Source organism: Ambystoma mexicanum, chromosome 4q (assembly GCF_040938575.1).
Source record: "Ambystoma mexicanum isolate Mex_15411 chromosome 4q, UKY_AmexF1_1, whole genome shotgun sequence".
In the NCBI taxonomy this organism is placed as follows: domain Eukaryota; kingdom Metazoa; phylum Chordata; class Amphibia; order Caudata; family Ambystomatidae; genus Ambystoma; species Ambystoma mexicanum.
The window spans coordinates 383,815,405-383,835,265 of NC_090928.1; the positions used below are offsets into that span (position 1 = coordinate 383,815,405).

The 19,861-nt window shown below is 51.2% G+C and overlaps 1 protein-coding gene across 2 annotated transcripts in view; it reads right to left on the bottom strand.

Annotated features, from left to right (window-relative positions):
• The window catches only part of AKT3 (AKT serine/threonine kinase 3), a 2,870,184-nt gene that overhangs the window by 1,106,073 nt on the left and 1,744,250 nt on the right, over positions 1–19,861 (bottom strand). For both annotated transcript variants that reach the window (XM_069607962.1, XM_069607961.1), the window contains one exon: positions 17,414–17,545. In XM_069607962.1, coding sequence (XP_069464063.1) covers positions 17,414–17,545 — 132 coding nt within the window. The remainder of the gene's footprint in view (positions 1–17,413; positions 17,546–19,861) is intronic.

The window sequence follows — 19,861 nt, forward strand, 5'->3', positions numbered from 1 at the left end:
TGGCAAGGGTGCTTCGGAGTAGATAGAGTGATTGTGGAGTCAGAAGGGAGGCGCGGGGGAGGAGTCAAACTGTATAGCACTGTATATTGATGACATATGCTCTTAACCCTGCACAGAATTTGGCACTGATGTTGGAAACAGTGGGAGAGTTTGGGAAGTTGTCAGGGCTAGTGATCAATAGAGACCAGGCCAACAATATACATAATGACGGAAATAGCAGGGACTGATTTCAGTGGCCTCCACATGAACTTTACTACAACAAGGTTTGCATATTTAGGTATAAAGGTAAGCCAAGAACCACAATTGGTGTATCGGCAGAATGTTAAGGATGCGTTGATAAAGTTTGCCAAGTGTGACAAATCCTTAGAGGTCGTCCATTCCCCTATGGGGGATGGAGTGTGTGGAAGGGAACTCTTTCCATGGGGCCAGGGCAGTGTGCCCGCAGTCCCAATAGTCCCCCTGGGGGTGGTGCATCGTGGGAGGATTGTATGGGGAGGGGAACCCCTTATGAGACAGGGGAGTACATTGTAGGGAGAAAGCAGTATTAAGCCGCCCCCTTTTCACCTCCCTCACCCTCTCAACCGGTGAAGTGTAGCATAGTCCCACATGCCTCTATTCATCTGTGTAAAATAGACCATTCCAACCTGCTGCATATACTGAGATGAGGAAGAGTAGGGGCTACCCATATGAACTTCATTACAACACTGGGACGAGGAGCAACACCTGTAACCTAGTAGAGCATCATCATGGTGGTTCTGAGACGAAGAAGAGGCGCAGAGCAATGTGGAATGCCCCACAAAAACAATGTGAGCGGTCTAGTTATTGTGCAGCAGGCAAGTTTGACTCCACAATAAAAAGGGAAGAATGACTTTATGACTTGTCTAATCCTCCATGGAGGAACCACGAAAGCAGGAAGGAAACAGACAGGGACACGGAGAAGGGAACTGGGAGGTCTGTAGCAGATCCTGGATGAGAACGTGATGGTGAGCTGTTGGGCAGAGGCTCCAGGCGTTCCCAAAGCCTGGGGAGCGTGTAGAGAGAAGACTGCGCTGCCAGGAGAAGATTAGATCTGCGGAGCTGCCGCAGACCGAAGGAAGTCCCTGAAAGCCGCACACAGCTGACTGCAGGCTACCAGGGGGAGCCAGAACCCACACTGACCATGAAGAAATGTACGCCAGTTACCGGAGACCCACTGGGGTCCAAACAGGTAGTGGGAAGATAGAAGGGGCGAGGGTCGCCCTGAACACTGGGTCTGGGAATCCAACATTAAAGAGGCTTTTCCATAATCTGACCGTATGATAGTACTTGGCAGGAGAGTGAACCAAGTCTATCAGGGAGAAAGCAGAAACCAGAAAGGCGAGTCTTGGACTTGCACCCATTAAAAGATAAGGTAACCGTTCATCTTCATAGTCACAATACATGGCAGGATAGTGAACCAGGTCGGCTGTGAAACAAGAGGATGCAACAAGAACCAGGGGCAGGGAGTTGTACCTCCCTGGAGTGTTTTGTGAACATTGTGAAGAGGCAAGTGAAGGAAACCATTCTAATGGCAGTGAGAGAAGCTCAGAAGTCGAGAGGGAAGGCATTCTCTATGCAGTGCAAGAAGCTAAGAGCAAAGCCAAGAAAAGAGGCATTTTCTTGGCAGTGCAAGCAGCTGGAGAATAATCAAGATAAGGGAGTCTTAAACCTTAGTGTGTTTTGCAAACATTGTGAAAATCCAAGGAAAGGGAGGCATTTTGAAAAGCCTAGGAACAACCAGGGGAAGGGAGTCATTCCCCCTGGTAGCTGTGCACATTGTAAAGAGCCTGAAGAAGACTAAAAGAAACCTTGTTTGTCTCTTATTAAGAGGAGTTTTAGGACCAGGGGAAGGGAGACGTTCCCCCTACTTGTTAACTGCGTTTGTCCAAAAAAAGGGAGTCACTTTTCTGGATCCAGTTTAGTTATTGGAAGCACTCAATGCCACCCTCTCAGCCTCCATCGACTCACATGCACCTCTGAAACAACGCACCTGCAAACCCAAACAGTCAGCAACCTGGTACACACAAACACTCAACTTCCGCAAAAGAGTCGCCAGGAAACAAGAGAAAATATGGCTCTCCTCAAGGAAATCTGAGCAACCTGTGACAACTAATCAGCACAGCCATGGCCTCCCTACTATTAGAACACCATAGCAGAAGCATACAACAAAAACATAGCCCTCTTCAAAGTAGTCAAGCACTGCATCAACCGGCAAACCCAGACCTGCCATACTCCATCAAAAAATCCACAGCTATCAACACCATCGACAAAATCAGCAAGGTTTGCCAGCACATGACACCTGCACTCCATCCACAGATCCACCTACCATCCCTCCTCGCAAAATCTCCACACCCTGGACAACATTCAAGACATTCGACAGAGGACCTGGTAGAAACTCTGGCTGCCCCCAAAGCCACATCTTATACAGACAACATCCTTCCAACATCCATCCTCAAGACACTCCCCGTAGAAGGTCTTCTTCCGTATGTGATCATCAACAGCCTCCTAACTCAAGGCACCTTTCCACTGACCCTGAAGCCAGGAAAAATCCTCACTTTACTAAAGATACCCAATCTTGATCTCGACAACCTAAGTAATGATCACCCATCTTCCCATCCTAGGTAAGAATCGAGAAAGTGATTGCCGCTCAACTGTAGCAACACATCGACAATAACAATCGCCTCCAAACCTACCTATCTGAGTTCAGTCCCAGATGCAGGAGGAGACAGCAACCATACGGGTGGTCGCCAAGGTCCTCAACATCCTTGAAGATGGCCATCCCTGCCTCCTAGTTCTAATCGACCTCTTGCCAGCTTTCGACACAGTAGACCACCAGGCACTCAGACACCCTACAGCGACCTTGTCCTATGCTGGTTCAAGTCCTACTTCACCAACTGCCAGCAGTCTGTTCAGATTGACACCTCTAGATCACCAATGCTACCAGTCAAGTGTTGAGCCCCGCTGGGTTGCATCCTCTCCCCAGTATTATTCAATCTATACATGGAGCCGCTGAGAGCCCTCATAACCACACACAACTTCCACCAGTACGCCAACGAGACACAGTTATACCTCAAGATCAACTCCATCAAGGACATCCATAGGCTAAAAACCTGCCTCTCACTGATCCAGTCTTGGATGTCCAATGCCTACTTGAAGCTCAACGCCTACAAGGCCGAATTCCTACTCCTCGCCAACAAAACCGAAAACACAAATATACAGACCTGGCTATGTACCATGAACCCTGAGGGCTTCACACCAGAGCGCCAAAGTCCTCGGGTTTGTTTGTTCATTAATTTATTTATATTGCCCGCCAGACCCAGGGGTAAAGGGCGCAGTGGTTACAAGAAGGCTCTCACGGTTCCTAATCGACAAACGCTCCTTCAAGACACACCGGTGAAAAAAACTCTTGACAACTTGGTATCAGCTCTCCCTTCCTGGGAAAGTCAAGCCTCCCTCCAGACAGCTTTAGTTCCACCGTTCAAGCACTGGTCCTATTGCACCTGGATGGGGGCAATGCCCTCCTCTAAGGCCTCCAATCGTCCTCCCTTGTGCCCCTGAGAAGTGTCCTACAGGTGGCTGCATGCCTCATCAGGGTTCTAGGCAGATACAACCACATCACCCTGGCCCACATTGACCGTCACTGGCTCCCACTGCACGCACACAGCCTCAAGTCTTGCTACCTCCCCCGGCGGACAGCGCACCACCAGAATCCAGGACACGTGCAGACTTGAAATCCGCCTCTGCAGAAGGGAAAGGACCAAAAAGAACAAGTTACTTTCTTACCTGGTAACGTTCTTTCGATGGGATGGTCCGACGACGTATTCCATATCTATGACATGTAATCAGCACAGCTGTGGTGATTACATGTCATAGATATGGAATACGTCGGAGGACCCAATCCCCTCGAAACAAGCCTTCTCTGCCTACGCCCCATGACTATGGAACCTCCTTCTCCACGCTCCTACAATTCAGAAAAGAACTCAAGACTCACCTCTTCAAGGAGTCTCTCCTCCTCAACACCTAGGCTATCACGTACCCACCCGACTCACTAGACACTGTCCACCCCTCTACTCCCTACCACCTTGCACAGCTGCACCCCTCCTCTGTGCCCCCTGTATCCTACCCCTGCTGTATATGTTTTCTGTTGTATACCTCTGTAAAGCGCTTCATTCTGTATCTGTATTGTTGTGTACCTCCGTAAAGTGCTATGTTGCTTCTCGAAGCTAGTTCTGCAATCAATACAATAATACATGTATAAGTGAAATGGACAGGAGTAGGATGTGCACACAGGACAGGAACTTTTTAGCTATGGACATTCTGGCCACTCCTTCATTTTTGATGAGGCAGGGAAACCCTTCTTGGAGTTAGGGATAGTTAGGTTTCCTTCTTTCATTTTGGTAGTAATACAAGTCTTGACATAAAAGCATGCCCCCTGTGTGTCAGTCACCGCCTTCCACCCCTTACATATGGCAGTAGATGTATTTCTGCTGTTAATAATGGTTTACGTAGGCTGACAAAGATGATGGTCCTCCTGAGACCGTTTGTGTTCCAATCTATGCACCTAAAGTCATCCTAATAAAGGTTTGGCGGCTGGGTGACGGGTGTACCAGGCGGTAAGACTGCATTTACAGAAAATGAAGCTCCATGTGGCATACCTGTACTGGGTCTGGTTCCAGGGTAAGGTCAAGCACTAAATATTTCAGGAGTTTAAACAATTGTTCCTATCTACAAATCTGAATTTTTTGGATTACGTTAGGTTGATGGCAGCATGGAGAAGGCTCTGGCCGGGGTTTCTGTCAAAGCCAGGAGCGCATCAGGTAAATCAGGCCTTGCTATGTTTAGCAGATGGTCGGAAGAGCGTGCCGGAGAGGGATGCCAAAAACAACAGAGGGGAGATTGCTTAAGGTTAGGGGAGCAGCACAGGAATTAGATATGGTTAAACTAGCTGACTGATGAGGAATGGAAGAGGTTGTTAAAGCAAACCAAGAAGGTTTCCAGAAATGTAAGATTCCGCTACAATACAAAAGCGTAATAAAGGGCGTATATTACACCAGCTGTGGTAGCAAATTTATCGGTGGATGGAAATCCCAAATGTTGGAGATGTGGGGCTGAGGAAGGTACATACCTACATATGTGGTGGGAATGCTATACTGTTTTTCTGATCTGGGAAGCTGTAGTGGAAAAGCTTGGCAGGCTATCAGGAAAGACCATACAACTGACAGATGAGCTCTGCTTATTGAGGCTGTTGCCTAACATGAGATGAGAAGGAAAGGTGCAGCAGGCTTATATTTCCAGGGGGGAGGGGCCCAGTGCTCCACAGTCCGGGCCAGTATAAGTGGTGCACACTGTTCCCGCTAACAGCCGGCCGCACCTAGGGGCATGCCAGACATAGTCACTGATCCCTCACAAGTACCTTAGTGCGGTGTCCGCAGCTGCGGGGCCTCGATAAAACCAGAGTGCCACCTCAGACAGTACAGGCGGTGCAGGGCCAGATGTTGGGCCGCCGACGGTGCGAGGGCGCAGGGCAAACGGGAACAGTCCAGCAGGAGCCCACACCAGCTTAGGCAGCCCAGAGATTCAGCGGGGGCAGGGAATCGGGCGGCCCGCCCAGCAGCACAGCTCACAGCCACAGCGCCATCACCTTGGCCCAGCAGAGGCCCACAACGGGAATCCGCAGGCCAACAATTCAGACAGGACCCAGGGGCACGAAGAGGTCGCCGCGTGAGCAACGCACTGTCCGGGTCGGCTCCGATGCCGATCACTGCTCTTCCGACGTCACCAGCCGTAGGTGGGTAGCCCGCAGCACACTCCAAAGTGTGCCACGCGGCCTCGGATACTTGGAGTCACAGAGCACTGTCGGCCCATAGCGGGCGTCCCAAGGGCCAGAACTCCACACAGGTATTCCGGTTTCAAGAAGGATTAGGCACACACATGATCTGGCAGGCCCTCCGCATGTCGAGACCGTTATCTGCAATCATATGGCACAAACTGATTTATTTCAATAACGGATATCGTTAGGCTGGAGCTCCTTGTTCAAGCGACCATCTTGCTTGACTGCTCATTATGCCTCATTATGCGCCCCAATGCCAGATGTTACTTGACTATTGGGTTGGAAGATGAGAAGACTTCTTCCTCCGAATTTCTGTAGGCCCCTATGGCTGCCAGATAGGCGTGACATGCGTACGAATGAGCGCGCGAGGTGCGCCGAGAAGGAGAGTACGTCATCCAACTTTCATGTAAGGGGGGGGGTTGATCTCCTTAGAGTCTGCCTAATGACAGAACCTAGTCCATTTACTCTTGTATTGGCTCTTGGTAGCCTTGCTCCTGTTGCCCTGAATAATCTCCAAGTTAGCCTGAGAGTCTCAGGTGCCTGAGGGAGATCTGCTCAGGAACCACGCTGCGAGGGCCAACTTCTGTGGTGCGGGGTGGATGACCCTGCCCCCTGCTGGGACAAGAGATGGCCTGGACACAGTAGAAAGTGAATGGGTTGTCTGTCCGTGAGGCTGAGCAGTGCAGAGAACCACAGTCTCGCCCTGTGGACCAGGGGTGTGGGTGGAAAGGAATAGGCTGTCATGCGCCCCCCCCCCGAATCTGTAATGAGTCACCCAGGGAGCCGGGGCCCTGCCAAGACACGAACTGATGGCACTTCCTTTTCGTCCAGGAGGCAAACAGATCCACCTGTGAGGGTGCCCCCATCTGCTGAAGACCTCCAGCAGCACCTGGTTGTTCAATTGCCATTCTTAATTGTCTGCTCCCAATCTGCTGAGCCTGTCCGCTTCTAAGTTGGCCTCCCCAAGGAGGTGGACAGCCAGGAGGTAGATGCTGTTCTCCAGGGCCCATTCCCACATGCTGACCGCTAGGGTGACAGCAGAGGGGACCTGGTACCTCCCTGCTTGTTGACATATTGCATGCTGGTGGAGTCGTCAGTCTGGATAAGGACGGTCTTGCCCCCAATGAGCGGAAGGAAAGCTCAGAGAGCTAGACAGATGGCCCTGAGCTCCAGCCAGTTCATATTGGACTCCTGCTCCTGCCGGGTCCAGACTCCATGGAAGCTGATGCTGTCCAGAGTGGCTCCCCAGCCTTCTATGGAGGAGTACCTAGTGATGGTGACCAGCGGAGAAGGATGCCGGAAGGGCTTGCCGGTCCACAGGTTGCAGTCCCAGGACCACAATGTGAAGTCCAAGTGGCGAGAAGGAGGTATGCTGATCAGCTGCGCTTGGGAGCATTTCTCCCGATTCCATGAGGCAGCGAAGTGCAGCTGTAACCTTCTCCTACGAGGGAAAGACCTTCTCGGAGCTCGTATCCCAAATGAGGCCCAGGAAGGTGAGGCTCTGAGTGGGCTGCAGTCGAGACTTGAGGTTGATTGAAAACCCCAGGTCGTGGAAGGTGCTCCTAAGTGCGGAGGAGGTGTGGGTAACACCCTCTGGAGATCTTGCCATGACGAGCCAATCGTACGGGTAGACATGGTGGCCCTGAGGAGGGCTACCATCACATTCATGAGGCTGGTAAATACTGTGGCGGCTGAGTTGAGGACAAAGGGCAGCACCAAGTACTGGAAATGGCAGCCCATGATCCTGAAGCACAGGAAGGAGCGATGTGGTTGCCAAATTGGGCCGTATAGATAGGCGTCCTTCAGATCGAAGGAGCACAACCAGTCTCCCATGTCTAGTGTCTCTGCAATGAGTGCTGGTATAAGCATCTTGAAATTCGGAAGAGGGAGGGAGAGGTTGAGGGTGGACAGGTCCAACAACTCTCAGGCCAGCCTGGTTCATTTGTATGCCGAAAATCCTAGAATAAAAGCCCAATCCTCTCTGGGAGGCTGGGACTTCTTCCACAGCCTGGCTCTCGATCAGATCCCTGCCAACAGAGTTGCCGTCCAATCTGTGGCAATGGAGTGGAGGGGAGGAAGGAGGAAGAGAAGTGACCGGTAGGCAGTACCCCGAGGACACTACGGAGAGAATGCAGGGGTGTGCAAAGATCTGGCGCCGAAGTTGCACGTGAAAGGCAAGCCTGCCCCCCACTGGAGACACGTGGAACCGAAGGGACGCGTCATGCTTTCTTTCCTTCTGAGGCTGCTGCTGAGGAGGAGGACTGGAAGAAGCCCTTGCTCCCCCCCACCACTTTTGCCTCTTGCGTCGGTGCTGACTGGGCGAGCGGTCAGGTTGTCTCACCTCCATTCCTGGAACCCCTGGAACCCGCGTAACTACCGCCCTCTGTCGCAGCGTGATGCGACTGGGTGAACGCCTTGGCGTAGCCTGTGTTAGGATAAAGGCTTTGCAGTTTGTGAGCTATTCTTTTTATCCAATTCCTTGCTGGTGCTAGAGTGAAAGAGGTCGCAAGCCTCGAACGGAAGGTCCAATTTGCGCTACTGGACATCAGGGTTAAATTTATTAGCATGAAGCCAGGCCATCCGTCTCATGTCCATGGCGATGCAGATGGCCGGCCAGCGGTAGAGATGTGAGCCACAGTGGATTCCATGATGTCCTGCGCTACCAGCTTGGCTTCTCCTAGATTTGCCTTGAAGCGTGCCTGGCTCTGCACCGGAAGGTCTGGAAGGAAGTCTGCTATTTCCTGCCAAAGCCTCTAGTTAGCAGCAGCCAGCATGGCATCCGCGTTGGATTGGCGCAGGTGCAGCGAGGGGGGGAGTACAGCTTTTACCTGTACGCCTCCAAGATCATCTCCTTGCCTAGCAGTGCCAAGAACGAGGTGGCCAAGGATGACTGAGGCTTAGAGTAAAGTGACGCCTCAGCAGTCACTGAAGAGTGCAGTTGACGGTGCACCGACAGCAAGAGTGGATCCCCCTCCATCTGTCTATACTTTGCATCGAGGCGCCGATTGACAAATTGAGCCGAGTGTGGCTTGAGCCACCCCTTCTTGGCCAAGGCAACGATGTCCTTCTGCATCGGGATGCCTGTGTTGGTAGGGGGTCATAGGGTGAGGACTTCTGCTAAGACCCCCTCCTCGGGCTGCTCGACCGCAGGTTGAGGAAGGCCCAGATATTTAGCCAAACCTGCAAGCCGGTCGTGGAAGGCCTTTGCTGACGATGGCGTGTCAGGGTCATCTTCCTCTTCTGTGTCCACCAGTGTCTCCGGCTGGTCCTGAGCGGGTGGAGGAGTGCTGGGCGCCGAAGGCTGCTACAGAGGCTGGTGTGGAACCGCCTGTACTGTGGGAGGCAGAGGAGCCAGAATCGAAGGAGCCTGCAGAGGCAGCAGGAGCTCAACTGGGGCCTGCAGCCCCAGAAACACGGGAGGAATGACGATGGGCGCTGGTGGAGTGACCGGAGGGAGCAAGTCCCTGACTGCATCCCGCAGGATGGCCCCCATCTGGGGAGTTTGCATCAGTGTCAGGAACCTTTCAAACAACCCGTCTTCTGAGATAGAAGAGGTGGCAGGTAACATTGACAGAGTTGCCGGGGGCTGCTGGGGCCAGAGCACACTGTCTAGGTTGCATGGGAAACCTGCGCTGCTGATGGATAAACTGTAGAGCATGTAGCTGGTTGACACCAGTCCCACCTTGAATCACGTTCACCCGTCTGCTCTGTTCCTAGGAGTGGCATTGGACGAGCAGCCATGTTGTCTGGCATGGCAGCCATTTTGTCGAGCTGCGTGCCACATGCCAAAGTCGTGGTGCATGGCTCCCTGGGCTTTGCGGTGGTTCATGAGACCTACCCTGCACCTCAGGCCTAGGCCTCGAAGGCGTATTGCTCTTGGCATTGTTGCCAGTAGTGCTGCGTGCAGGTGCCCCCATGGACATTGAACTAGGGCATTACCCTTCGGGTGTAGACCCGGTAAAAGAACCTTGCAGTCCTTCAGCACTGACTCCGGAAGGATCCGAAGACCCCTTGGACGTGAGGCCGGTAGCTGGACTACCCACAGTGCTTGTACAAGAACTAGAGAGGTTCCTTCCACTTGGGCTTTTCCTCGGTGAGGAGTCACCCTTACGCGGTGCGATGAAAAATAGCAGCCCTCCCTTGGACCTCAATCTCTGTTTGACCAAGTTCTTCAAGTCCTATGGAAGCGATCTTTCGAAGAACTCCCTCCACCTAACTAGCCTGTTCTTCAGTGCACGTGGAGTCAGTGTATTGCACGGGGTACAACCTTCCCAGCCGTGCTCAGGACCAAGGCAGAGGAGGCAAAGAGCATGGGGGTCGGAAGTAGGGAAGAGCCTCTCGCAGGCTGGACACCTGCTGAAGCCCACTGAAGTCAACATGCGCCAGGAAGGAGCTTGACGCCGGAGGACTGAGTACCTGAATGACAGAAAGAAGACAAAAAGATTAAAGAATCCGGGGAAAAGCGTGTGGTATTACATGGCTGAAGCCAAACCCAGGAGTGCTGGTGAAATCGGCCTGTTCCAGTCGACGCAGAATAGGGGACTGAGGTGTGGTGCCCATGGACGGAGTCAGGGTAGTGCATGCTCCAAGGGTCGCACCCCTGCGCGCCTCTATACTTAATGTGGAGGGAGGTTTTTTTTCTGGTGAAAAAGGTTCTGTCTCCCGTCCCTGGTAAAGGACGCCCATGCAGTATGGAGGAAAGGTGACAGGACGTAAGAGTATTGAAAAAGAAATAAGTCAACTGGGAAAGATTACTAAAAAGAACCATTGCAGTGTTCAGCAACTGTTCCTATCCGTGCAGAAAAAGTGACTGACGGTTGGGTGCAAGAGGACAGGGCTTGAGTGACAGTGCTACACCCCATGTCTGCGCCCAAGCGTGCCTTTAAAATGTAAAGGAGAAACAGTCTTGTGGTGCAAAAGGTGTCAAGGATGATGCTACAGTGTGGTGGAAATAGGTAGGGACGTTGGAGCACAAATATTTGCTCCCAGTAGCCGGATGCCCTTCATCCTGAGTCACAGTGATGTAAAATGAAACATTTGGGAATAACCAGGTTACTCACCATAGTGACCACCTTACTCCTAGTCCATAGTCCCCTTTCCTCCATACCTATGGGACATTCCTCCGTCCTGTGGGACGGGACCGGAGCACTTTGTAAAAGCATCAAAATTTTGCAAAAATGTGTCCTCCCTCTCTTTTACGCGGGGTACTGCACGCGGCTGTAACCCCGCCCATTTTAGCTCTGCCTCGTGCATCGCCCATCAGTCCTTTTCTATCGCCAGGTCAGAGACCTTTAAGCAATAAAAGCAGAGACCTTTTATTAGAGGGGACGGCGGGCGGGCATATGGAGGAAAGGGGACTATGGACTAGGACTAAGGTGGTCACTACGGTGAGTAACCTGGTTATACTCCTACGTCCCGTCCCCTTTCCTCCATACTTGTGGGAGATTCCCAAGCACTCCTCACAGGCACTATGGGTGGATGTAAAACCCCTTACTGAAAAAGGTTCTTCAGCACAGCCTGGCCGAACTGAACATCGGATCTGGAGCTCAGGTCCAAACTGTAATGTTTGCAAAACGCTGATGGGGAGGCCCAGGTAGCTGCTTTTGCGATGGTCTCCCAGGGGACATATTTTTGAAAGGCAACCGGAGCTGCCTTGCCCCGTACCAGGTGTGCGTGAATCCCTTAGGAGGCTGTAGACCCTGGACAGTGTAAGACTCCATAATACAAGCAGCGATCCATCTAGAGATATTCGCCTTAGGGGCCTGTTTACCCTGTGGACTACCAAAAGTCACCAATAGTTCAGAAGAACTCCTAAATTCAGATGTTCTGTCTAGATAGAATTTAAGAGCTCTTCTAACATCCAAGCAATGCAAAACCCTCTCCGCTTCTGAAGCTGGGTTTGGAAAGTAGACAGGCAGGGAGATTGACTGATTCAGATGGAAATCAGAGACCACTTTTGGTAGGAAAGAAGGATTTGTCCAAAGGACCACCTTATCCTTGTGGGAAACCAAGAAGGGATGCTCCACCGACAGAGCTTGGAGCTCACTCATACGCCTTGCTGAAGTAACGGCGACCATAAAAGAGACAACTTCCACGAAAGGTGCTTTCGATCCACTGTGGCCATTGGTTCAAACGGCTTATGGCACAACGCAGTAAGGACCACATTCAGATCCCACGCCGGGTGCGGCTTGCGAACCGGAGGGTAAAGACGCGTCAGACCTGCGAAGTGCCTCCTAATCAATGGATTAGACAAGAGAATAAGAGCACTGGTCCGTGGATAGATAAGCGGCTACAGCCGAAAGATAAGTTCTGCATGACAGAACATGAATGACCGACTCTGCTAGATGAGACACGAAAGACAACACAGTGTCATTCGTAGCCACCCTAGGGTCCAGCTGTTTGTCTAAGCACCAACGACAGAACCAAAGCCATTTGCTTCTATACTTAGACCTTGTCGAGGGCTTCCTGACTGCCTGGATAATGCGCATGTTGTCAGCAGACAGATTGAGATGCTCTAAAGATCTGAACTCGGGCACCACGCTGCCAAGCTGAACGATTGTGGGCAGGGGTGCCACAGCTGTCGATCCCTCTGGTGAAGCAGATCGGGAACCGACGGAAGCCTGATCGGTGCACACCGATAGGTGTTGAAGCTCTGAGAACCAGAATCTGGCTGGCCACCACAGGGCTATGAGAAGAAGAGAACAGCTCACTGTGTTCCTCAGCTTGCAAATCGTCTGATGAATCAGAGGCAGAGGCGGGAAAGCATAGGCCCTCATGTTGTGCCAAGGAATCTCAGGAGCATCCCCCAGAGAGGAGGCTCCCAGCCCATTTCTGGAGCCATACAGAGGAAGTTTCTTGTTTGCTGATGTTGCAAAGAGGTCCTCTTCCGGAGTGCCCCAACACAGGAATATCCATGAGAGGATCTCCGCCTTCAATTCCGACACGTAGCTGACCACTGTCCGCCGACTGAGGGCATCCGCCATGACGTTCAGCTGGCCCAGGATGTGTACTGCTACCAGCCAGACACCATGCCGAACCACCCATTCCCAAATCTGGATAGCCAGCTCCACAAAAGGAGGAGACTTGGTTCCCCCCTGCTTCTGCTTGTTGATGTAAAACATTGACACCACATTGTCCGTGCGGACACAAACTACTTTGTTGGCAATAACCATCCTGAACGCCTTGAGCGCTAGGAAAAACGCCAGAAGCTCCAGATGATTTATGTGAAGGAGCTTGTCTTGGGGCGACCAAAGGTCTGAGACCTGAAGAATATCCAACGTCGCACCCCACCCCAGAAGGGAGGAGTCCGTTGTGATCGTCACCATCGGAGCGGAGTCCTGAAACCCTGCGCCCACTGACAGGTTGCTAAGGGACGACCACCACACCAGGTCCGCTCTCATGAAAGCCGGAATCGATACCATCTTGGAGTCCGGATCCACAGCTTGACGCCAAGAACTCCGAAGAGCCATTTGCGTCCGCCTCATCTTGAGCCGAGCCAGAGGAAGAGCCCATACACAAGAGGCCATGAGCCTCAGAAGCCTCTGGAACCACCACGCCGACACACTCTCCGACTACGCAAACATCTGACAGGTGGCCAACAGATCTGCCATTCTGTCCCCGGTCAGGTAAACTCTGCAATCAATTGTGTTCCAACGAAAACCCAGAAAAGTCAAGTCCTGAGAGACCGTCATGGAAGATTTCCGCCAGTTCACCGACAGCGCAAGGTGGAACAGGAGCTGGAGGAGAGACTGAAGATTGCGTGCGGCTTTCAGCGGGCGAGGGCTGCGTAACAGCTAATCGTCCAAATACGGATACACATGGATACCCTGAAGACGAAGATAAGCTGCGATCACCGACATCATCTTCGTAAACACACACGGTGCCGAGCTGAGGCCAAAAGGGAGCACTCGGAACTGGAAATGCTCCTCCCCATTAAAGAAACGCAGGTATCTCCGGTGTGGATTTCAGATCAGGATATGCATATACGCATCCTGAATGTCCACCACGCTGAGCCAATCGCCCTTCTGTAACTAGGGCTTTATCTGACCAGGCATGATCATCTTGAATTTCTCTTGGGGTAGGCAAAGATTGAACTGGGAAAGGTCTAGAATGGTGCGCAGGCCAGCCTGGTTGGATTTGGGTACCGTAAACTGCCGGGAGTAGAAGCCCTCCCCTCGAGGAACGGGTTCCACCGCCCTGAGATCCAGTAACTTCTGAATCTCGGCTCTGAGGGAGGGCGACCCCGACTGCTGGAAGGGAGGATTGATGGGTGGGGTAGGGGGAAGGGGGAAGCAGAAGCCCACCCGAGCGACTGACAAGACCCACCGGTCCTCAGTGATGGTCTGCTAAGCCTCCCAATGAGACGCAATGCGTCCTCCCACCGGGGACTCGTGCAAGCACAGAAAACCCTAATTTAGCTGGTTTTTCAGTGGCGGCACCACCTGAACCTGAGGAGGAGGCTGAGGAGTGGGAGAAAAACCGACTCCGTTGCTGCCTTCGGTGGGAATTTCCCCAATGGGTGTCAACCCTGCGGGATTTCCGATCCAGAAAACCCCTGAAGCTAGAGGAGGGCCGGGGTTGTGAGAGCAGTCTGTGTCCTAAAAGGTGGTTTTACCAGGACAGGCAAGGACTTGGCGGTCTGAGTGCTGTCCTTCATTTTGGTCAGCTCCACGTCTGTTGAGGAATGAAAGAGCTCCTTCCCATCAACGGGCAGGTCCTGCACCTCCTTAGAGAACTTGGTGGCATGCAGCCAAGCCTGGCGAGAAGTATCCACGCCAAGAATAAGGCCCCGGGCCGAAGTGTCGACATGATGCGCCGCAGCCTCCAGCAGATCCTGAGCCAGGACCCTGGCATCCGACAATCCCGCCTTGAAATCCTCAAGCTTTTCAGCGGGGATAAACTCCTCAAACCCCGACAGACTTTCCACATTTTCATATTCACCTCGCTAACACCAGTTCCGCATTGGCTTGATGCAAATGCAGGGCTTAGTTAGCAAAAATCTTCCTCTCTAGAAAGAGAAGAAGCTTCTCCTCTTTGCCCAGAACCTGTGTAGCCGTCGTAGAAGAGGATGCCGCAGGCCTGGATTGCAAAGTGGCCGCAGCCACTACTGTGGAGGAGGGGGGGCGGACATGACGCTAAGGCCACCTCTTCCGAAGAATGGAGCCTGTAGCGCACGTCAATTTTCTTGTTGATAAACAGCCCATAGTCTGGTTTCTCCCAGACTCTACGGACCTCGGCCAAAACCTCCTTCTGCAAGAACAAGCCGGTACGCCCCGAAGGAGACAAGGTGAACGCCCCCAAAAGCACGCCCTCCTGCGGAGCGGGTGCCTCGGGCACTGGAACATCCAACAGATCTGTCCAGCACCCAGTCGTGAAAGGCTCCGAGAGAGCGGGGCTGGTCTTCGCTGTCCTGATCGCCCTGCGCGTCGTCCGACAGGTCCGGATCAGGCTAAACCGTTTCGGGCATCACAATGACCTTGTCCACCGGGGACAATGGAGGCAAGGGTGGAAGCATAGGGGGAGGCCCCGCAGGCCAAGGCGGCATCGGTCGAACCACCGGAACCGCAGGTGAAACTGGTGGCGCAGGCGGATATATCTCCCTGAACAATCCTCGAAAGTACTCCTTCATGGGGTCGGAACGCATACGTTTTTGAAACTCGCCAAAGAAAGCGTCCTCCGCCGACAATTTCAGAGTGACCGGAGGAGGCCTCTCATGAGGGGATTAATTCCAGGGACACAGGGGAGAGGGTTGCCAAGAGGGCCCATCCCCAGAGGTGTCCACATAAATCAAGGGCGCTGATGCCGCAGGCAGCGAGACATTTTGCGGAAGGGGCATCCGAGCTTTCCAGTCAAACTGGACAAAATGGATGTGCACAAGGAAAACAATGTTCAACTACAGAACCAACCCCTACACCTAACACCGATGGCGTAGTTGTAAGGGATGTATCCAAGATGGCACCCGTGGTCTTGGCAGGAACGGCCGCCATTTTGTCAGCATCTGAGGAGAACTGCGACATGTGTGGAAGTGAGGCAGGGGTCCCCACAGGTGTGTAAGCAGTCTTCATTTTAGCCTTGATACAAGGAACCTCGGCAAAGCCGGTACTGTGTGGCCTAGGATGTTTTTGTGACATGCTAATAGCCAAACTAGCTCTCTCAGGAAGGGCCTCAGCACTGCTGGTAAAGGAGGAATTACGGTTCGAAACCTCACTCCTTGCCCCCTCAACAGTTCTAGAGTCACTGCAAGAGCGGGACCGATGAGGAACACCTTTCACCGACAAGGCCTTAACAGGCCTCTCAGAACTGTTGGTCACCTTAGACTCTGAACGAGGGACCTCAAACTTTCGTTCGGTATCAACAACCTCAACCGAGGCCTCAGGGTGCACCCCGGTGCTTTTAAGGGAAGCTCCAATCAAGGAGGCCCTCGGAGCGAGCTCTGGTACCCCACGACTCAATAGAACTGGGTCTATAAACAGCCCCCACAGGAGAGGCCTCGGAATGTAATTCGGTGTCAATAGGCCCCTTACGGAGACCCTCAGAGAAAACTCTGGTACACTTTTTAGGCCCAGAGGGCACCTCAGGGTAAGCCCCAGTACCAGAGCTTTTGATGCTCCTCCCAGACCGGGAAGACCCCGGAAAGGAGTCCCCCGGTCGGGGTGCCCTAAAAAGAAAAGAACTCACCGGGTGTTTCTTCTTCTCGTCGATGAAGGATTGGAAATGCGTAGTGGGAGTGCGCTGAAACACCTCCTCCCACCGCTCTAACCGACGTTGAAGCACACGGACCCAAAGGGAATTCCAATAAAAACACGAGTCCCACAGGTGGTCAGGACCCAAAGACTCTAAACAAAGAGGACAGGGATCCACCCTAGCGAAGCGTCGCTGACAGGAAGAACAATTCGGGAAGTCTAGCTGAAACAGCATAGACGGACTATCACGCGATCGCCAGAGAGGAGGAAAACGGAAGAAAGAACCTTCAACAGATGTAAGTGCGCCCAGTCTCGAACGAGCGGAGAAAAAGGACTGATGAGCGATGCGGAGCTAAGATGGGCGGGGTTACAGCCGTGTGAGGTACCCGGCGTAAAAGAGGGCAAGGACACAATTTTGCTAAATTTTGATGCTTTTACAAAGTGCTCCCATAAGTATGGAGGAAAGGGGACGGGACGTAGGAGTATAAAAAGGTATATTGGCCTACCAGGTTTTATTTTATTACAAAAACTAAAACGTTCTCAAAACAATATATGCCTGAAGCTTAAACAAATCAAATGTCTACATAGAAAACTGCTGCTGGCAGTTTAGTTACTGGTGACAAAAATGTCAAATACAAAAACCGTGTTTGCCATTTAAAATGGCTTTCACTTACATAAAATGACACCGAACACTGGAATAAAGTAAGGCATAGCATTTTGACAACGGAATGTTACTAAACTAAAGACGTGTGATGTACCACTGCTCATTAGACGTTAGTGTTAGTAGTAAGACAACAAGCATGAGTACTTTCCTAGTTAAAAATATCAAAGAAAGCTACTGTTCAACCTGCAACTGTAAATATTCTAAAAATGTGAAACCTACCTTTGCGATAATGACTTCTTTCTTCAAAATCTTCATTGCATAGTATTTCCCACTTGCTTTCTCTCGGACAAGAATAACTTTACCAAAAGTCCCTTTTCCCAGCAGTTTTAAGTAGTCAAAATCATTCATTGTCTGTATGAAGTTAAAAAAAGGTCAAACGTTACCCTGGAGTCAAGTGGAAAAAATGTACATATGTAATAAATGTACATAAAGACTGCAAAGAAGGATCCCATTAACTTTTGGAAATTGCAATCAAGCTATTTCAAGTTTATCTGCTGAATGAAAAACAATTTCAAAACCTTTTTTTTTATGAAGACTGGTGAAAGAGCATCTGGTCAGCCTGTGTGTGTCACACTGCTTCCTCTCTCTCAGAGGAACAATACCCCCAAAATTTGCTTAACATTGTGCCCCCTCAATGTCCAGTACTCGATTGCTCTACAACGAGTGCTCTTTAGAAACCCCCATACACAGATACTTTGAATTAATCAAACAAACTGTATATATTTTAAAAATATGAAAATCTTCAGATTCATTAGAGACCGCTTTCATGGCCTACAAACCAAGATTGCAATTATTAGGATACCCAGAGATGATCCAATCCTTCTGTAACAAATGCCTGCCACATAACCACAATCGTGTTTTCTCAACATGGGTGTATTTGATAGCTTACACAATGTAAGATAAATTATAAATTACTTACCGTAGTGACTAACATACTGGTCAACTTTCCTCATACTGCATGGGCGTCCCCTCCAAGGGACGGGAGATAGAACCTTTTTCACCAGAAAAAAACGTTCTTCCCCTTTAAATTTAGAGGAGCGTGGGGATGCGGCCCTGGGAGCATGTGCTGCCCTGACTCCGCCCTCCGGTGTCACACCTCAGTCCCCATAGATGCGTCGACAATAGATGAACATTGCATAATGACACCAGTTTATTAGGGTGGGGCGGGTTGTGGGACGTATGGAGGAAAGAGTATGTTAGTCGCTACAGTGAGTAACTTATAACAACTGAATGTAGCCCCCCAGGGTGGAGAGGAGATTCTCCTTAAGCAAACAGCTTTCTAAGAACCACCTGTCCGAAAGCCGCGTCTGATCTAGAACTGGCATCCAAACAGTAGTGCTTGCAGGAAGCCGAAGGGGTGGCCCATGTGGCCACCCTGCTTATGACTTGCCAAGGGTGCCACTGCAAAGAGATGGCCGTTGCCTTGGCTCTGACCGCGTGTGTTAGGCAGAATCCTGTGCAGTGCCCTTAGGGACCACTACACACAATTAAGACTACAGGTGGAAATACAAGTTTTACCTTTGGTACAAGCCTGTACTCCTATGTTAAAGTGGTAGCAGTAGCGGAGCAGCCAGGCTTATCTCAAGAGTATATGAGAAGTAGCAGAGATTACACAAAGGGACCACAATTACTGTGACTCAAGCAAACACTGACTCAAGGTTTCAGGTAAAAAATATAAGTACATTTATTTTTAAACCATTTGTTATTAACACAACACTTCTATTAATTCAAAACCACACGTAAAATACACTACAACCAACCAATTCACTTTGGTACACTCTAACTCAAGGTAAGTACCCTATGTTTTAACGGACCGGTGTTGTGAAACAAAAGACGTTACCGGGAATACACTTGCAATCACTTTTTGACAGTAATGACAGTTCGGTCTTTCTAAGAAACGCGTATCCATGGCAAGAAATGTTACCAGGGCAAAAACACACTTAGCACCTGAGTTAACCAGCGAGAGTTGGGGGCAAAAATCATAGGCAATACTTTTGTCAAGGCAGACGGAATCAGAGAACACTATTTGACGGAATTCAAGAGTCAATAGGCCGGAGCCAGTGTCAAGTGGAACCGGGTTCCTGTTGTCGAGGATCACACAGTCGGACAGTTCAAGAGTCAACGTTGCCAGGAGTACTTAGATATTGTCAACAGAGGAAGCAAAAGTTATAAGGAGGAGGGAAAACAAGGGCAAGCCTTGGAGGCGAAGAAAAAGGGATTCACCCTAATTCCTCAAGCAGAACACAGTACCTTATTCAATGAAGAAGCTGGTGCCACGGCAGTTGTTCCTGTTGGTTTCCTGCAGACCCATGGTTCCTGGAGCTTCGGTGCAAAAGAGGACGTCTGGAGGGGTCTGCAGCACACAGAGATGAAGCCGGCAGCAGCGACGGTGAATAAAAGGTGCGCTCCTTTAAAACAGGAGAGGCTCTTCAGATGGCTATCCGGACCACTACAGCAGTGTGCAGCGATTTGGACCAAGAAGAGGATCCTCTGGCTGTGGAAGATGAGCTGGTTATCCCCACCAGGCTCAAGGGAAGAAGACTCCGGACTGGATCTTCTCTGGTCGTCGAAGGGTAGATAGCTCAGGACTGCAGCAGGGCTTCACCGGGATGGGGTAGTTGCAGCAGCCGTCTTCTTCTCCGCTTCTCTTCGGTTCCTTGTAGTTCC